Raw genomic sequence first — 18,945 nt, 5'->3', positions numbered from 1 at the left:
TAATTACAGATTTCTCAAACTCATGCCTGTGATGATGGGGACAGGACATTCAGGGATTTCGGGAATAGATCAGAATGTGGACATTGAAGCAATTTTTGCATCTCAGACAGACCTCTGACAGCAAACAACTGAATGCACTTAAGCATACTCCCTCTTGCTGAGATACCTGGGCTTTAGTTTCTTCCTCTAAGGAGTTAATGCAGTTTGCAGAGGAAAGACAGAAATCATCATATGCTTTTAGCATTCATGAATGCTTTATTTTAAAGTGCAGGTCTTCCCAGAAGCAATACAGTAACCCTACAGAAATCCAGTCTGGAGTCTTCAAAATCTTCTAGGGTTAGTGTGTCCACGGCTGATGGCAGATACTGTCCAGTAGCTGATATGTCCAGATAGCATCAGGTAGGTGTTTATAAACCAATAGAAGTGTTAAGCATGAGCAGCCACAGCACAGCAGGTGTCTGACAAGCAGCCACACACATTTCCTGCAACAAGAGGGACAAATGCACCAAAAAAAAAAAATACAGACACTGTAAAAAAGTTCTATTAATATTAAAAACTATCAGAGCATATAGTCTTGTGTTTTATTGCCCTGGTCAACTCAGAATCCTTCCTTTATGTTGCTGGCAATATTACCACAGAGTCTGTTCCTGGCGAGTGTTTAACACTTAACAATGGCTCTTGCCACCAAAGTTTTTGTGCTGTGAGCACATACTGAGAACACAGAGCAGAGAAAATGCACACTATCATCATTTTACAGTCGGGCAACTGAAGCCTGTAGGGAAGAAATCTGTCTGAAGTGAGGTAGGGAGTGTGTAGGGTTCATTGAGAGTCCTGCCGTGCTCTTGGTCTATACCAGTTCTCCCTTGTTTTGTGCAGACAAACCCTGCAGTGCTTTTACCTGCTCCTTTTGGAAGATTATTCCCACAGGTGAATACTCTGTGTTAGCAGGAGCAGCTTCCTGACATGAAAATGAATGAATTTAAATGAAAATGAAGCTTCCCAAATTAAAAGAGCCATAAGCACTTGCTAATTGTTCTTGGTTGTGTAATAGTAAAAAATGCTTATCTCTCCTCAGGAGGGACAAAACCAATTGATCTGTTTTCTGGACAACTGTCTGCAAGATCCATCTGAGTTTCCTACCTCACAGAAGCAAACTGAAAGTTGCTTTCCTTTTACAAAGGTGCTATAAGACTATCACAGGACTGTCTTGGGAGACAGTCCTGCTAGTGATCGTGGAAAGTGACAAAGAAAATGAGCTATAGTTGGTGACTCTCACACCAACAACCTTCACCAAATAATCTATAAATACCTTCAAAAGCAGCTGTACCCTGATCACAAAGTGACTTACTGAAGAATTCATTCATAAATGTCTTCTTTTCTTCAAACTACCCTCAGCCAAGACTAAGAAAATAGAGAAGTGGCATCACCTGCCCCAGCAGTTATGAAGTCCACATTACTTTGGTCCAGGCAGGGGAAAGCCCATCAATAACCCCTCAGTATCCATCTGGTGAGGGGAGTATGCAGAGAAGTGTTTTGATGGAGGGCTGATAATGGAGCACTCAGGGGGAGAGAACCAAGTGCTCACACTCTAGGCCTTTCTCCCTTTCTTCCTCAGGAAGAGGGAAGGAGACATTTGCCAGTATGCACTTAAATGATGCTTTTTCAGAGGTGACAGGTGAGCAGATTCCTAAGGAAACGTACCCAAGGGCCAGAACAGAGTTTGCACTTAGATTACTTCAACCTGCTGCACCACTAAGTTTGCATACACAGAGCTCTACACTTGCAGCACATTTCTCCTCTCTCCTTACACTGTTTCTCCTATGATGTTCCAGCACTAGTCAGAATAATCTTATCTCCATGGTGCTCAAGGTGTAACTAAGCAAGTGTACATGTAATGAGAATATTTTACCTACCCAAGATAGAAACGGAATATTTTTAGGTAGTCGGTCATTGATTTCTGGGTCTAGAGAAGGAAAAAGAGACACGAATGATTTTGAAATGAAGTTTTCTGACTTCTAGGACAAAAAACATTGAAGAATTTAAAATGGCTTGCACACTAACAAAACTGAATAAGAGGAAGTGGTGAGCCTGAGACATAGGAACTTAGTGATATAAGGAACCACTGGGGCTGAAAAACTCAAAAAGGAGTCGCATTTGATGAAACAAGATTTCCAACTTGAAACAAAGAGAGATGGAGGAGGCTCTTCAGGTGCAGGTGTAAGGAGACCAGTGCAGTTCTTTTTTACCAGTTTCACCATGGCTATCTTCTGAATGAGAGAGCTTGGGCAGCCATCGACCTCCTTTCTTTCTTGGCTGTGGAGAAAAAGAAACACCAACAGAGATTGCAACTAACACAGCTCATTGCACATTAATGAAGACAGCATGAGGAGGTGCTGCAACCTAACAGATGCCTTGGTTGTGGAGAAGAGTTTCTTACTGCTTCCCAGTACATAGACAACTGCATTGAAAAGTATCACTCAGTAACAGCATAAGGGGTAAAGACTAGATTGATGGCAAAGTTCATTTGGGAACTTTGTAAAAAGTTCATTTGGGAACTTTGTAAAAAATATATAATTTCTCCTTCCGTCCCATTTCCCTGGATCTTAAATTTGACCTTTCTAGACTGAACATGTTTGGGTTTCTTCTTTCTAAAAATAGGTGTAGCTTTGTTTTGTTTTGAACTTCTATTTACTTTGCTTTGACTAGGCATCAAGAACATGGTGTCTGGGGATGTCTGCAGACAGTCAGCTTCCAAAAAGTGTCTGTCTCCAGCAACCACCTAGGAACTGGAGAACCAATAAGGATTCTTAGGATGGAGTCACCCTTCAGGAGCGACAGCAGGGATAAGGAGAGGCACACAATGAATTTCCAGTCCAAGCACTGATATCACTTCACTGTCTCAATAGGCTAAAATCAGAATTTTGCCAGTTTGTGTTGTCAGGCTGTTCAAACTGCCTTCTCCAACAAAGCACATGCTTTTTATCTTGTGTATTCTTTTTTATCTCCCCCCTCTTTACCTGCTTCCTGCTCCCAAGGCTTCTATCTGAGTCTGCAATTCCTTTGAAATTCTGTCATGACCATTTCAGTGCTGCTATGCTATACAACCCCCACATACAACCATCTAGAGAAAGCCTCAAACTTCTGGTGGTATATTGTACCTTCTCATGTATTTGTACACACTTAGATTGACAACCCCTTTTACTTGATGCACTTTCATAGGAATTACCGCATGTAACAACTGAATTCATGGGTTCATCCAGTCTTAATAACAGACAAAACTAGGCAATTCTCAAGTAGCCACACAGTAGTAAGCAAGCATGCCAACAGCCTAGAGCGAATGCTATTTAGATTGTTTTATTGAAGGAGAGCATTAGTATTACCCGGTTTCTCCCATCAAACGTGCTACCGTGGTGGCAAGCTATTGTCTTCTATGATGACATTGCCTGATGGAAGCACTACAGTAACTAAAATAGATCTGTAGTGCCCTTCAGGTGTGCAGATAGCTGTACTATTGCAAGCTTTAAACTTTAGATTATATTTCAGCCTGAGTTCTTACAGTTCATGCAGTGCATACATAATGTCGTTACACAGCTCCCTTCTGCAGAACACAGAGCACAAAACTGAATCTCAAACCACTTCAGAGGACTGAAAGAGGAGCTTTTAAAAGGGGCTCATACTTATGCTGGCACATCATACTTGAGGCTTAATTTGGAAGTGATTGCAAGAAGGAATACTTAACCCCTCGTGTGTACTGAAGTTGGAGGATATCTGCATTGCTATGCAGTTGAGAAACAGGAGAGTAAGAGTGAGAAGCCCAGTGCTGGGCTTAGTACTTAGATGTGTTTTGAAATTCAGAGATCCTATGTAACCTCGTTGCTTAAAGGAAACTACAGTACAGTAGTGAGTTGAGGGGGGAGCATGTTTTCAGTGTCACTTGGACTCTGGCCATGAAAAGGGAACACTTGCTTGTAAAAATAAGTGTGAAGCTGCAGGCTATGCTGCTGCTGTTCAAGGTGCTGCTTTTGCTTGTTATTCTGCAAAATAATACTACGAACCTGATATAGGTTATTAAGAAAGAGTATTGAAATTAATATCCAGGAAATGCCTTACAATTCTGGTCTACTGAGTAAAAGATAAGCTACTCCGGAATCTGTTAAGAATGAGATGAGACATTCCAAGTCTAAATTTCATTTGCATTTCTGTGGTTGGGTGATTATATGACAGAAAAAGAAGCTGTTCTACATAAATATGAGGTGCTTGTTTGGTGCTGCATAAACCATATTAATTTACAATCATGAAGCATGTGCTTCACGTATGGCTGATGTGGAAACATTCTGGATACTATAAAAAAAAGGAACCCAGAATAGAGGACATTGCTAATACTTACGACCCAATTAGTTCAGGGTGCTTGAGTTGCTTGTATAAGTGCTTTATTTTTATCTGCATGCCCTTAAAAGTTCAAAAGAAGAGCAAACAATCTTAGTATTAGTCCATCAGTCTGATGTGCAATAAAAGTCAAGTCAGAGCTTATTAGCATGAGATCAGCACCAGTGTTGCCCTTGCAGATATTATATTCTGCTCTCCCAAATTGGCTCTGATAGAAATCTACAGGAATCTGCCCTCCTGGTATTAGTTTTATATTGCAGTAACTTTCTGGATGACTTATGTTCCCAATAATACAAGGTTACTTGTTTTAAAACCACTCTTGCTGGTTTGCAGACTATGGTCTGCAAAACTTCTAACTGAAAACTTCTCAGTGTTGCATTATTTTTGTATTTTTGAGACTCATGGCAGGCCTACTCCCCACACTCTTACCTATATTATATTTTACTCTATTGTTTCTCTGTTTGACACCTTTGTAAAACTTTTTCTAGGATAGTGGTTGTCTGAACAGAGAAAGAGCATGCAATGTGATATGCAATAGAATGTCATACCTCTAAGACTTTGTCCTGTGATATGACTAATTCTCTTCCTTCCAGTATTTTGCTTTTTGCCTAAAAACCAATAAAATCAAATATGACTTGTCAATGGGAAAGTTTTTATATTAAAGTTAGTGTTGATTAAATTTTCAGTGTAAGGAGACTACTCTTGTAAGAGTAGTCATCTGTAAAAAGAGCTTATAAAAAGCTACAAACCAGCACTTCCTATCCATCAAACATTTATTGGAAATGGGGATTATGTGATCACACTATTTGTTTGACAGTCTTTCTAGCCCCAGAAGTTGTGGCTGGTATCAGCAGTGAAGGAAAATCTTACTGAAATAAAATTCCTATCTGTTTGGTAAGAATAGGCAGTGGGATAGAAGACAGAAGCTGAAGATGGTATCCACACTGAGATAAATGCTTTGAGGGTGGTTATAACCATTTTATCAGACCCAGAGGATCTACACAAGCAAGCTGCTTGTGACCACTGGGGAGGCATTTCTTCATTATCAGCAGGAACTAGTGCTCTGCAGCACCTGCATTACATGTCAGACTGGTGTGACAGGCAGCTCACTGGGGATCAGTAGCAGAATCATAGAATGTTCTGAGTTGAAAGAGACCCGCAAGGATCATTGAGTCAAATTCCTGGCCCTGCAGAGGACAGCCCAAATATTCACAAAGATTCACACCACGTGCCTGAGAGTGTTGTCCAAATGCTTCTTGAACTCGGGCAGGCTTGGTGCTATGACCACTTCCCTGGGAAGCCTGTTCCAGGGGCCAACTACCCTCTGGGTGAAAAACCTTTTCCTAATATCCAGCCAGAACCTCCTCTGACACAGCTTCATACCTGCCCCTCTGCTTCCCTACGTGAGGAAACTGTAGACTGAGATGAGGTCTCCCCTCAGTCTCATCTTTTCCAGCCTGGACAGGCCAAGTGACCTCAGACATCAGCCTCCTTCTATGGCTTCCCTTCTAGGTCCTTCTCCATCTTTGTTGCCCTCCTTTGGACACTTTCTCATAGCTTTATATCTTTCCTATACTGTAGTACCCAAAACTGCACATAGTATTCAAGGTGAGGCTGCACCAGCACAGAGCAGAGCAGGACAATCCTCTCTCGTGATTGACTGATGATGCTGTGCCTGAGGCACCAGTAGGGTTCTGGATCACTCTATTGACCTCACCATCTCATAAGTGTGTGTTTGGGTGCAGTGAGTTGAAGTAAGGCAAGTAAAATGAGGAACAGTATCTGAAGGAAACTGCAACAGTCCTCCCTTAAGTCTGAGAACTGAAGAACAGGACAAAGTACTGGTGAAAAAAAAAAAAGCTAAAATAATTTTGGTTTTGCATTTGAGGTGATTCGGTAAATTTTAAGTGAAAAAACAAATATATTGCAAATATATTTTTTTAAATCACATGATGTATGCTGCAGAGTCACCTGCAGCCCTGCTTAGCCATGGTTGTATAAGCTAATGCTGAGGGGATGATGGCAGGGGGCAATTGCATGTGCAGTCATGGACTTGGACAAGATGTCATACATCAGCCAAGAGTCCTGACTCTTCTACCACCACAAACAAGGGGTAGAACACTCAGTAACTTGTGGGACGCAGAATGCCCTGAGCAAAAAAGCATCCTCAGGAGTTGGGGAGTGCAGGAAAAGCCTGGGGGTGGTGGGACAGGAGATGAGCGGGAGCTCCCAGTGTGCCCTGGCAGCAATGCCCACCCCTATTGGCAGAAGCACAGTCTGTAGGTTGTGGAAAGAGCTCTCTTCCTCTGCTTAGTACTTGTTAGACCACATGTGGCTACCACACTTCCCCTGGTACCTGATGGTAAGGCCACAGGATGGCTGTGCAGGTGTCCAGGAGGATGGAAAGGCTCCTTTCTTGGAGTTTTTACAGCTTGGTTGCATATAGCCCTGAGCACCCTGCTCCGAGCTTTGAGTGGGAGGTCAGACCAAAGATTCCCCCACGGTCCCTTCCTACCTGAATTACTCTGTGATCCCATGACTCTGCTGACTCATAAATCAAGAGGGCCTGGTTTATGGAGGCCTCTTCTGTATAAAAGTTTTGCTTTTCTATAACTTTGCATGAAATCACAGACATATGCATAATTTAAAAACCTTGCTGTAGACTTTGTTATAAGTGCTTGCATTTAATTGTTTTGTTGGAAAAAATCTCTCCTTTATTCGTAGTGAACAAAAAGAAATGATAAGCCTGTCAAGGCCAGGGGGGAGGCAGGAAAATTATATTAATTTGTAAGTCAGAACAGTCTATTTTGTTTAGTGCTACACTTTTTTAAAATCTTATGATAATTGATGGAATATGAAAGATTTTAATTCTAGAAGGCTAATTTAAATTGCAGCTGTGTGTTTACAAACCCAAGGCACCTTCCACTGGAGGGACAAACCAAGGTGCCAGCTACCCTCATGCTTGTATTTGTTCCTGTGGTAAAACATGAGAAGAAAGCCTGTTGGTTTTAAGCCATTGTTATGTCCACAAAATAGCAGATTAGGAAAATGTACAGTGGAAAATTGGTCAGTCACCAGCTGATATATGTGAAATAAAGGTGGATCATGTATATTTCTTTGTGGATAACTGCGTGCCTTGGGACCAAACAATTTGGGATTCACCTTGAGTGGCATTAGAAGAGACCTCAAAGACTCAGTAAGCCATAAACTTGAAGCTACTGTGACTCATCCAAAAGTCTGCTCTCAAGAAATCCTTGCACTCAGAGATAGCAATGATAGGGGAGTTTTGTCATGCCAGTGACAACCAGCAAAATCTTTGCTGCACCTGTGTCTGGACAGAGTTGCACATCACAGAGCTGCCCTGACAGGGTCTTCATTGCTCTGGGGCAAGTCCAAACTTACAATATATTTTTAATAATCTTGTCATCAACTTTCAAACTCTTTCGTCACGTATCATGCTTACTTCTGTCTTCACAAGACCATGTTCATACCTTTATAAAGTCCTTTGTCTTTTCCTCTAACCTTCTCAATGACTCCTGCAAACATGCCTGTGACAGAAAAAGGGTTAGTAGTGGGCAAGGGTGGACAGAGTGAGATGCAAGGTGGTCACGGGTTTAGTGAGATGGGAGACCAAATACAAGTCTCGCTGTAAGTTCTGCGTATCTCAATACCTACCTATAGGGATTCCTAATGTTAATTATGCTGTTTGGTTTTATTCCTTTCAAAAAAACCCCCAACCAATAAATCCTTCCTTTGCCAGTTATTTGAGGTTGTTTTACAAATAAGGTGGAGGAACTATGTGTGTATGTGTGCGTTCGTGAATTCAGCTTCCAATCCATTCCATACTGCAGTTACATGTAGGAATTAGTGGAAGGGTCAGCTGAACAGGAAATATGTCCTCTTGCTTGTATTTACCAGTGGCAGCAACTCTGATCTCATGTCTTCTTGTTCTTGTGTCTAAACTGCAAAGCTTTTAAATAAGGAACTGAATTTGCCCTTAAGCATGTAATATACCTAGTGTACCAAATGCTATCCCTGATTGAGGATCCTGTTTACCACAGGTTATTTCTGACTTTATTATCAGGCAGTGTGTTGTCCAACTGCATTCTTCCCCAGAAAAGATGCTCTTGCTCAAGTTAATCAATCCTTGAGAAACAGAGGTATCTGGACATTTCTGGGCATCAAGTAAAAATGTGTAAAGTGTGTATACTACAGATTTTATCAAATCATTAGAACCAGGATATGCTATTATTTGACCACTTGCCTTCAAGTTATTTATGTCCTCTGGACATGGAACCTGTTGACGCTTGAGAAGTTTATATTCATGGGATAGAGCAGTCTGAAAATTAAAATCAAATGTATGTAATGAAAAATCAAAATAAATGTTATTAAGAAGAAAAAATGCAGTGGAGAGTACAGTTTCTCCTCTATTCTTTTTATACAGGGTTCTTGATTCTTCAGAGCTGTGTGCTTTGGTTCAAGACGGCAGAAAGTTTCCCTATGAGGCCTAGTCATGAAGTCAACAGACAATAAGAAGGTAGAATTTTCTAAAGATGCCTTTTCAGAAACAGTAATTTTATTTCTGCTTCCCATCGAGGACATTATTTTCAAAGTATGCCTGAAACATTAAGAGCTTACGAACACTGGAAAGATGAAGGCTGTTTTCAAGGTAAGTCCTTAAATAATTTAAAACATATTTGGTGTTATTTTGCAGTTGTCTTTAATTGGCAGGACATTCATAATATTTGAAAAGTACATAATGTACATAAATTTCTGGTTTGCAATTAGCTAAATTAGAATATTGCCTGGCCTCACAAGTTTTCTTTTGACATGATGCTGTTGGTAAATATATTTGTGTGTGATTGTATGCATGATGCTGTTGGTAAATATTTTTGTGTGTGATTGTATGCATGCTCCATCCCCTTCTCTGCCCAAAAGCACATGAAACAGAGGGCGAAAGCCATTTTGAATCACCCAGAAAAATTCTTCTGACTGCAGTGAGACCAAGGGAGTACAAGTTACTTGCCCACGTTCTCACCGTGAATCAGCTACAGGCAGTACAACACGGTTGGGGTGGTCTTTGACCTCAGAAGACCCATTAGAAGTCCACATCCTACCTCCTCCGTCTTACACTCCAGTTCTTTCTGGCCCGTTGTAGAAGTGAAGCCTTCAACATCTTTCTGTCCCATCTCAGTCGCAGAGGGCACAGGTGATATCTGAAAACTACAGAATCAGAGTGTCAGCCACCATTCTGGTTATGTGAAAATAGGCAAGGCAGAAGCAATAGCATTAAAACAGAAATTCAAATTTCACAATATCTTTTGCATTTCTTTCCTCCCCCCATGCATGCTTTTTCTTGTTACATAAGATGATGATAAAATAATCAAATCAAGATTTTTTATGTAACACCAAATTAATCCCATTTTTGACCAATGAATGGTTTTGACAGACTTTCCAAAATATTTTATTGCATTTGCATTTTTCTGTACTTTTTCATTGTCTGACTTTGCCAAGAAGTAGGTGCAACAAGATATATAGGGAACAACCTTATCTCATGTTTATTTTAGCCTAACCAGAAAAAGGAAGTTTACAAAATGGTGAGTTTTGAGTAGTCTGGGAAGTGCCTGTACTTCTGCTCAGACCCATGTGGCACCAAAACTGTCCAGTTTGCAACCTTATTATGCTAAATACTCTAAACATTTTTCCATAAAATCATAGAGTATGATGAGTTGGAAGGAACCCATCAAGATCATCGAATCCAGCTCCTGGCCCTGTGCAGAACACCCCAGGAATCACACCATGTGCCTGAAAGCATTGTCCAAATGCTTCTTGAACAAGCTTAGTGCTGTGACCACTTCCATGGGGAGCCTGTTCCAGTGCCCAACCACCCTCTGGGTGAAAATCCTTCTCCTGATATCCAACCTAAACATCCTCTGACTCAGCTTCATGCCACTTCCTCAACTCCTGTCACTGGTCACGAGAGTGAAGAGATTAGTACTTGCCCCTCTGCTACCCCTTGTAAGGATGTTGAAGACTGTAATGAGGTCTCCCCTCAGTCTCCTCTTCTCCAGACTGAACAGACCAAGTACCCTCAGCTGCTCTTCATATGGCTTCCTCTCCAGATCCTTTACCATCTTTGTTGCCCTCCTTTGGACACTCTCTAACAGCTTAATATCTTTCTTATATTGTGGCACCCAAAACTGTACACAAATTCAGGGTGAGGTTGCACCAGTGCAGAGAAGAGCGGGACAATCCCCTGCCTCGACTGGCTGACCATGCTTTGCCTGGTGCCCCCCAGGACATGGTTGGCCCTCCTGGCTGCCAGGGCACTGCTGGCTCATATTCAACTTGTCATCTACCAGGACCCCCAAGTCCTTTTCCCCAGCACTGCTTTCCAGCCTCTCATTCCCCAGTCTATACCCGCCACCTGGGTTGCCCTGTCCAAGGTGCAGAATGTGGCACTTGCCCTTGTTAAATTTCATACAGTTGGTGATTGCCCATCTTTCTAATTTGTCGAGGTCTCTCTGCAGGGCCTTTCTGCCCTCAAGGGAGTTGACAGCTCCTCACAATTTAGTGTAGCTTGCCTTCTGCTTGTTCTAGAAGACACAGTAAAGAGGGAATTTGCTCAAGCAGCACTCACCTTTCAACATGCTGGTTTTCACTCACGGGCTGCTTATTTTCATCAAGAAGTTCGGAACCCATCTTGCTGAGATCCGTCTTTGCACTCTGTAGATGAGGTCACATCTGAAAGCAATATCTTCCTACAAAAACATTGCACAGAAAAATCTGTTGTTTCACACAAAACACTGTGTCATGCCCCATCTCCTGCAGAGCTGGAATGAGATGCTCAGGTGGATTATATAATTTGCTCTCCCCGATTCTTTGTGTCTGACAGACCTCACAGTGGGTTGTCTCTTATATGTTTGTAATACCAGATTTTTTCAGATTTTGAGACAGGCTGGTAGAAAACTTATATCAAGCTCTAACAGAGCAATACAACCTGTTTCATACCAGAGGCTGCCATAAAACTGCTAAATGGAAACACAGAACCCCTTGGCTCTTTTTCTTGTTTTTAAACCATGGTAAGTCTAATTTTAATTTTAGTACTGTAACTGCTGAATTTATCTCTATTTCCCTTTTTAGACAGGACATTTGGGCATAAATAGGCTTGAGGCCATCATACAGGGTGTAAGGGACTCATCCAGAAAGAACAGCCCCGATCCAGGGTTTAGCTAGGAGGTTACAGGAGGCACAGGACTACATACCAGTGCTCCCAGGGATGCTGCAAGGGAGGAAGCTGCAGCAGCTCATTCAGCCTCTGCTCAGCAGAAGGAAGTACTGGGTGAGGCTGCGACACAGTTGTTTTTCCCCCCCCCCCCTTGATCCCAAGCAAAAAAAGCTCTGCTGAAATTTTACACAGGCTTTCAAGGACAAAACAGTCTGCAGGAAAGGAGCTTTCAGAGGTATTTCCCATGGATAGCTTTGCCACCCTATTTATACAGCAAAGGGGTTGAAGTTCTGATGTTCACAACAAGGACGACAAATATTAACTGAGACACAGATTTTGGACAGCTGCCCTTCTGAGCGCTGTAACTTGTCTGCTGACATGGATGCAGCCTGCAGCCCTGTGAGAGTCTATGGACAGGACTGGTGGCTGTGCAGCTGGGGATAGAACAAAATCCCCCAGCTCACTCCAAATGAACAAGTGTATTCAAATGAACAAGTGTGTTTACAAGGTGAGAGACAAGAGATGGGGGTGTAGACAGAGTGGCAGAGCAAATGTAGGTATTTCAGTCTGGCAGTGTGAAACCTCTGACATAAACCAAATTCTTACTGAACGAGATGAGAACAAGATGAGGACAAAGAGTGAGGTTTCATACATCATCTCTAAAATGCAGGATAATCCCAGCAATCCAGAGTAATCCAAACATTCACATTTTGTTCCTTGGAAGGACATTCCACACCTTGCATTATTTAAATTTCTTTATGCACCTCGAGTCTCCTCAATTTTGCCATCCAGGCAGAAAAACAACCTTGGATTTTTACAAAAGTTTGTCTTCTGTACTACCCTGTAAATATTTGCACTGTGGAGGGAAGGGAGTGAAGGGCCAGAGGGCCTTGAGACATGCTTGCATTGTCTCTGCACCATCTTTCACCAAAAGTCACCCTTATAAGAAAGGAGGAAGACAAACATGGCAAAAACTGACCAAAAAAAAATCCCAGAAGTCTTTTCTACATTTTCACAACATTCTACCACAAAGAATTACTTAAACATCCTTCAAAAAGCTTAACTCTGAACACAAACAAGAAAAAAAAAAACCACAGCAAAATAAGAAGGAAATGAAGAAAAACCTGAGTAAAAAGTGACAGGTGCAGTCAGAGGGGCATGCACTATGACTGACAAGGAAGAAGAATTCTTTTCCAAACATGGTTACAGATATATCTGTCATATCCAACCCCACAAGGCCCTCGGAAACAACGAGGTGGTGTAAAATAACACACACTACTCAGCTTCTTGCCTTTGTATTTCTCCAAGAAGACTCAGTTTTGCCATCAACTGAAAAAGCTCTGCCACCATCCCTGCAATGGCACTGTCCTAGATGTGGCTTTTGTTTGGTGCAGATAGGTTTAATTTCCACGCTGTTCTCAATGAGGGGGTGCTTCTCCCCATCAGTGTGGCAGAAGGGTGAGTGGTGTTCAGTGTGGGTTGAGGGGGACAGGTAAGGTTGCTCCTCACACTGCCCCCTCAATCCCACCATGGCTCCCAGCCCTGGTCTCGCCTGCAGGATTTTGCTCTCAGGGATCTCATCTTTTGGCAGCTCATAGAACCTGAACAGACAATGCACCCCAGCAAGGTGTAAAAATTGTTGATTTTGGCTTATTTTTCAGGGTTGCTTTGAAATTCCTTTCTCCTGATGGTCATTCTCTCAGGTACTAGTCATATCAGCAGTACTGTTAATTCTTATTGCAAAGAGAGTATATAATTTCCCTGTTTGGTTCTGTCAGCAAAGCAGCTAAGCTGCTGGGGCAGAGATGCAATTAATTTTGTAACACAGGGCTGCTTCATATTCAGGACCCAGTTCAACAAAGCACTTAGGCAAAGAAATAATGACCGGCTTGAATGGGAAAATTAGTGCTTAAAGTTAATTGTGTGCTTTTAAAATTGGACCTTATATCGTGCCAGTCAAATAAACTACTCCATTACAAGCTCCTGCTAACAAATACATGCCCTGGACTTTCTTTCCTCAAAAGGGGAAACAGATTTAGGTGGGGCCTTGAAAAAGCTATCAACATTCAGTAGTAACACAGCAGAGAGTTAAAATATGTTGGCTTGCTCCTCACTAAATTTTTCCGACCAGAAAATGCAGTGTGCCAGCATTTCAGTGACAACAAGTTAAGTGCTTTAACAAACAAATGGACTATATATTAAAAGCCAAGCAGGGCATTTTTCTCTTCCCTTGAGACAGTCTCAATGGAATCTGATAACTAAGTATTTTTTGACATCATGAGTCCTGAGATTTCTAATATGCATCACAGTAGGCCCACCAAAAAGTAATCTGAGTGACAGAAGGATTAACCGCCCAGAGAACAACAGGAAAGACAGGATGCTGTCTGCAACGTGATGCACATAGAGCTAACGGTGCTGATTAGAAGTGATGCATTCTTGTGAAGCCAGATATATTCTCACATGGGCATAGGCTACAAGCAGGCTCATGAAACAAACCACCTCAGAGCTCTTGCTGACCAGCAAATCATATCTTATGCTGTACAACTGTATTAGATTAGGCACAGAGATATCCTGACCTAAATAAACTGATGAAGTTATCAATTAAACCATGTTTCTATAGGAGAAGACTACAATGTCAAAACTTTCAACTTTTTCAACAAAAACTGTGTGGTGGACAAAACCTGTGATGCAGCTGTTGTTGAAGTGGTTCATACAGTAAGCTGCCTGCTCACATCTTCATTTTTTATGCTGTTACTGAGGTCTGTGGTGAGCAGTCCAGCAAGGCTGTCACTTTTCAGAGACAGTCTCTGAGGAACTACAGATGCTAAAGCCAGATACGGTGCTGCATGCTAATGTACGAGATTCAATAACCTGGACCAAATTATTGCTGCAGTCCATGTCTGACCAATTGGAGCTGATGTTATTTCTGTATTTAATTTTAAATGGAAGAATGATTTTGCTGTTGCTGTTTTAGATTAATTGTGTAGTTTGTTTTGGTGCTTCTTTACATTTTAGATATATTCTGAATCTCCTCATCAGTCTCTAGGGATGGGTTAGTGTAGTGCACTGAAGTTTTCTTTGGAAGTCCAGGGCCATGACTGCAAAATGGGAATCAGAAAGCTGGCTGTTATGGTAATTAGTATGCAGTTTTAGTTGTGTAGGTGTGTGATGTGTTAGCAGGGAGTGTTTATTTTTAGTTCAGACATCTAAAACTGGTATTCAACTATGTTCAGCTATGGGCTATGAAACAAGTCTGTCTAAAGCGAGACACTGCTGTGTTGTACAGGTACATGAATACATGCATGTAAAACAATAGGGAGAAAAAAAACCAATAGTTGCCTAAGATGAGATAGTTTCAGCTTTGCATCCACTTCTGAGAAGCCCTAGAGATGGGAATGACATCCAGCTTTCCAGGAAGAAGCCATGTTTTGACCAGAGAGGGAGTGGGAGCAAAGCCTTAAGACTCTTTTCCCACAGGCAGGGTAGCACGGAGGGTCACTCACTGAAGCAGTAATGGTGTAGGAGGTGAGACAAGAGGCCTAGAAAATTAGGAGAATGTTGGCTTAGCTCAATTTAAAACAGCAAGAGATATTTCCTTGAAGAAGCTTTACCTTGACTGCTACCCCAGACTGTGAGTTGTGTCAGGCAGCGATCGATTCTCAGCAGCGTACAAAACGCTTCCGAAGCGCTTCCTTATACTGATTGCCAATAACATCCATAACGATTTCAATTTTAGCAGCTATAGCTCAGATGATATATGTTTAGCTTTAGTGTTCAGCTGACTCAATGGAAAGTATCAGCCTGGTCATCCCATTCATTCCTAAAAATATCATCAAAACAGCATGACTGATGCAAATAAAGGGAGACAGAGTCTTTAGGCTGAGGAACCCAGGCAGATCTGGTCAACCCTAGCAACGTGCTGGCAGCTGTTATACCATAACTCTCCCTCTCCATCCATCCTCTCAGCACTTAGAAAATTAGAAATGCTATCTCCCAAACTGAGGAACTTGGCTCTAAGAAAAAAATAGACACGCAACAGTTGGCTTTGCTTTGCTCAAATTTCCCCATTCCCTATCTTTTGTGTACCTGATTTTGCAGTCTCAGTGGTGTCTTTTCCCTGACTTCATGCCTTAACTTCTAATTCCTTTCTTCTGCTTGTGCTCCTTTACATATTATTTCTACCTTTTCTTTGAAACATTTCAGGCTCTTTACAGACCGTGTACTTCACTCTGTGAAAGTACTGGGCTGCTGCTCACAATCCCTCACTGAACAGCTCTCCTATCCTCTGGAGGAAGAAGAAATCTTTTGTCACCAGATGCAGAGAGCCTCACTTGAAAAAGGCAAGGGTTTCCAGTGTTCTGTGGTACAGATGTCTGTCCCATTTGAGCAGCTGAATGGTCATTAATATTTCATTTATATAGAAATTTCTTGCCTATGAATGGGTAAAAAACCTAAACATCTGAGTTCATCACTGCTCTGCATCCATCATGAGTTTTCAATGTTCAAATTCATTGTTTATTCAATGATATTTAAAAAAAATTCTCTACTATTTCCAAGCCCGTTTGCTCAGAGAAGGATGTCTGCCTTGAATGCTCAGACAGTGGATGCCTGCATCTTGTTTTTAGTAGTCACAGTGCTTAAAGTACTTCAGCTTCTCTTCCATATAGTTGGAAAGACTTGATTTTCCTGTTGGTTTTTTTGTTTTGTTTTTTTTATTAGGCTAGATTTGGCAACCATGAAAACCACATACCAGCATCTGAACTGGAATAAAAGGGATATTTTTATGCTTTGCTTGGATTATCTTTTCAACCCAGTTCCCAGGGGCATGTCCCAGTGCTTAGACTGGGAACCCTCCTAGTAGACCGAAACTTCTGTGCTTGTTCCGGAAGAGGAGGTAGTCAGAAGATAACTCCAACAGAAAAAACCTTGGAGTTCCTTGCATTTCCAGTTTGATTTGCCAATGTAACTCACACACTTCCACAGGAAAGCAGCTGACATGCTGTAAAATTTCAGGATATATCTCTTGTTCTGAGTGATTTCACTGCTTCTAGTATCTAATCTATTTTTCGTGTGTCTAAGCTGCTTCCCTCTTCTCCTTGACCAAAGACATTGACCATGTTTTGCTGATTAACTGCACTGGAAAACCCAAACGGCAGAATATAGATTGTTGTTGCCTCAAAACCAGTTCTCTCTGCCCGTGAGCAAACTTGTTCCCAAACTTGGCCACCACAATAGCAGAAGCAAAAGCTGGTTTCTATTTCATTCTCTGCACAACAATGCACAGCAGAAGCAGTGAATTTTGTGCTTAAGACATTGGAGCAAAAAACATGCTATGGGAAAGGTCACTTCCTAATCCTTAAGGTCCCTTCCAACTCCAGCCTTTCTATGATTTCTATGATAAACCCTCCAGAGAATTCATGGTCAAGGTGGATAACTCAAGGCTTGAGCAGCTGCTCTCGACCATTGCATGCTGCTCTTCTGTCTTGTGAAAGATGCAAGAAATATTTGTAAAACAGATCCATGCCCCTTTGGGCTAGTAAAGGTTGGCTAAAATCAACTGAGCTCTTTTCTAACAGGAATTATTCACATTTTTTCCTCTAAGAAGACAATTCATTGGCTTTTCTGAAGAAGTTCAAAAGTCTTTTCAGTGTTCAAATAATCTGCACATGATCCAGAGGTGAGTATTTATCACTGTATCACTAAACTTTGATTCCAAGGGAAAAAAATCAAGAAAATACAAAAAAGTTAATGCAAAGAAGCATCTACCATGTGCACTGAATACATCTGGTCAGGCCTATGAACATGGAGAAAATTTGTACAAATTACTAAAGACATCTGTCTTGTAAATTGAGGCAACATCTCGATACTTAAACTCTTCACAGTCTCCTTGTAACCTTCCTCAGTCTAGACTGCCCTGTATTCCTCATTCGCAAAATTCCAGGATTGATAAAAGTCTCAATAGGCAATTCTTGTTTCTGTCTCTCAAAGTCTTATCCACTCTCCTCCTCTTCAATGCTGAGAGAGATACTCAGAAGCAATGAAGAGATATCTTGTGATCTGCTCTCAACAACACACCAAGGACATATGTTTACAACTCCCATTTTCACCAGATGCAGGTGTAGTCCCCACAGAGGAGTTGTACTGCACAGAGCAGGAATCAACATTTGGCCGAAGACTCACTGACTTAGGCCATTTGAGTCCAGCAGCACTTTGGTGCTGCTAGTATTTTCTTCACAGACATTAATTATAGGAGATTGAAAGGTGTTTGCAGCCTGTTGTGTGGCATAGTACATTGAACAGATATTGGGTTGAACTTCTGGTCCATTAATGTGTAGTTTCTGGATGCTAGAGAAAGGCCATAATAACTCGTGGCAACTTCCCAGCTCTCATGATGTTCTGATTACAACTTTCTACAGCCATCTAGGAGTTAGTAGGATGTCTTATCATGTTTATGTGTTTTTGACCTTCAAATGTTTCTGCTTGCTGTTGAGCTGAAAAAGAGTAAAGTATTTCTCATCTGAAAGAATAAGATTGGGAGGGAGAGGAAAAGAGAATGAAAAACAGACAGATGGTCAGGAGGTGCAGGTCTGTTCTTCTGGTGATAGTGATGTTGTCTTCACACTTGACCCCATACCCTTTCTCTGTCCCATTTGGCTCCATTGCTATCCTTTATCCTTAATCCTCACTCTACTACAGTGTAATACTCTATTTACATGGAAGAGAAAATAACTGGACACCAAATAAAAATGCCACAAAAGTTAAATGCTGTAGTGGCTACATATTTGCAAAAACTTTTTTCTCTCTCTTCATGGGTTTGTAGCTAGTGGGAATCTTTGTACAGTCCTTTTGCTTTTCTCTGGAAGTGATAGTATGAATTAGACAATTTTCCTTTAAAGATTAAGGAGGCAGTTGAAGGCTAGTTTCTGGTGTGATTTACTGGCATGTGATCATGCCATGGTAAAAAAATTACTTCCAAAATCAAACAGATAAGCAACAGCTGTTGGCTTAACTGCTATAAATTTTACTGCCTACCTGAGGGAATGTTTTACTCTGGAAGAAGCATGGACATGACTGTGCCTTTAGGGATCCAGTCTTGGGACATGGTTCAGCAGTCTTTGTGATGCAAACAGTGGACATGGTGGTAAGGTTCCATGCCTGAGGACAGCATTCTCTACACATTCACCAGTGCTCACCAACACCATTTACTGCCCACATCCCACAGGGCCCAATGCCACATGCCATAAAAGATGAGGGAATTTGAAACAGTTAGAAAGGACTGACTGAGGGCAAATCCTTCCTGACCAGCCTGATTGCCTTCTGTGATGTTCTGT

General features: G+C 41.6%; 1 protein-coding gene across 2 annotated transcripts; it reads right to left on the bottom strand.

The window, feature by feature from the left end:
- Positions 1 to 232: 232 nt before the first annotated feature.
- Positions 233 to 18,736, bottom strand: LOC135421396 (uncharacterized). Of its 2 annotated transcripts, none has more exons than XM_064669811.1 (10): positions 18,647 to 18,736; positions 11,027 to 11,147; positions 9,504 to 9,609; positions 8,651 to 8,725; positions 7,878 to 7,934; positions 4,935 to 4,994; positions 4,388 to 4,449; positions 2,247 to 2,313; positions 1,914 to 1,963; positions 233 to 482 (listed from the first exon to the last, which is right to left on the bottom strand). In XM_064669811.1, exons 2-10 carry the CDS (start codon positions 11,086 to 11,088, stop codon positions 338 to 340), a joined length of 684 nt encoding a protein of 227 aa, XP_064525881.1. In that variant the 5' UTR covers positions 11,089 to 11,147; positions 18,647 to 18,736; the 3' UTR covers positions 233 to 337. The 2 variants fall into 2 exon arrangements, with proteins under 2 accessions (XP_064525881.1, XP_064525889.1); XM_064669819.1 differs by lacking the exon at positions 18,647 to 18,736 and adding an exon at positions 15,226 to 15,334.
- Between the last annotated feature and the right edge of the window lie 209 nt (positions 18,737 to 18,945).

The sequence above is a fragment of the Pseudopipra pipra genome, chromosome 1, assembly GCF_036250125.1.
Source record: "Pseudopipra pipra isolate bDixPip1 chromosome 1, bDixPip1.hap1, whole genome shotgun sequence".
NCBI lineage: Eukaryota > Metazoa > Chordata > Aves > Passeriformes > Pipridae > Pseudopipra > Pseudopipra pipra.
The sequence above is the reverse complement of the archived record's forward strand: the minus strand, read 5'-3'. Positions and strand labels throughout refer to the sequence as shown.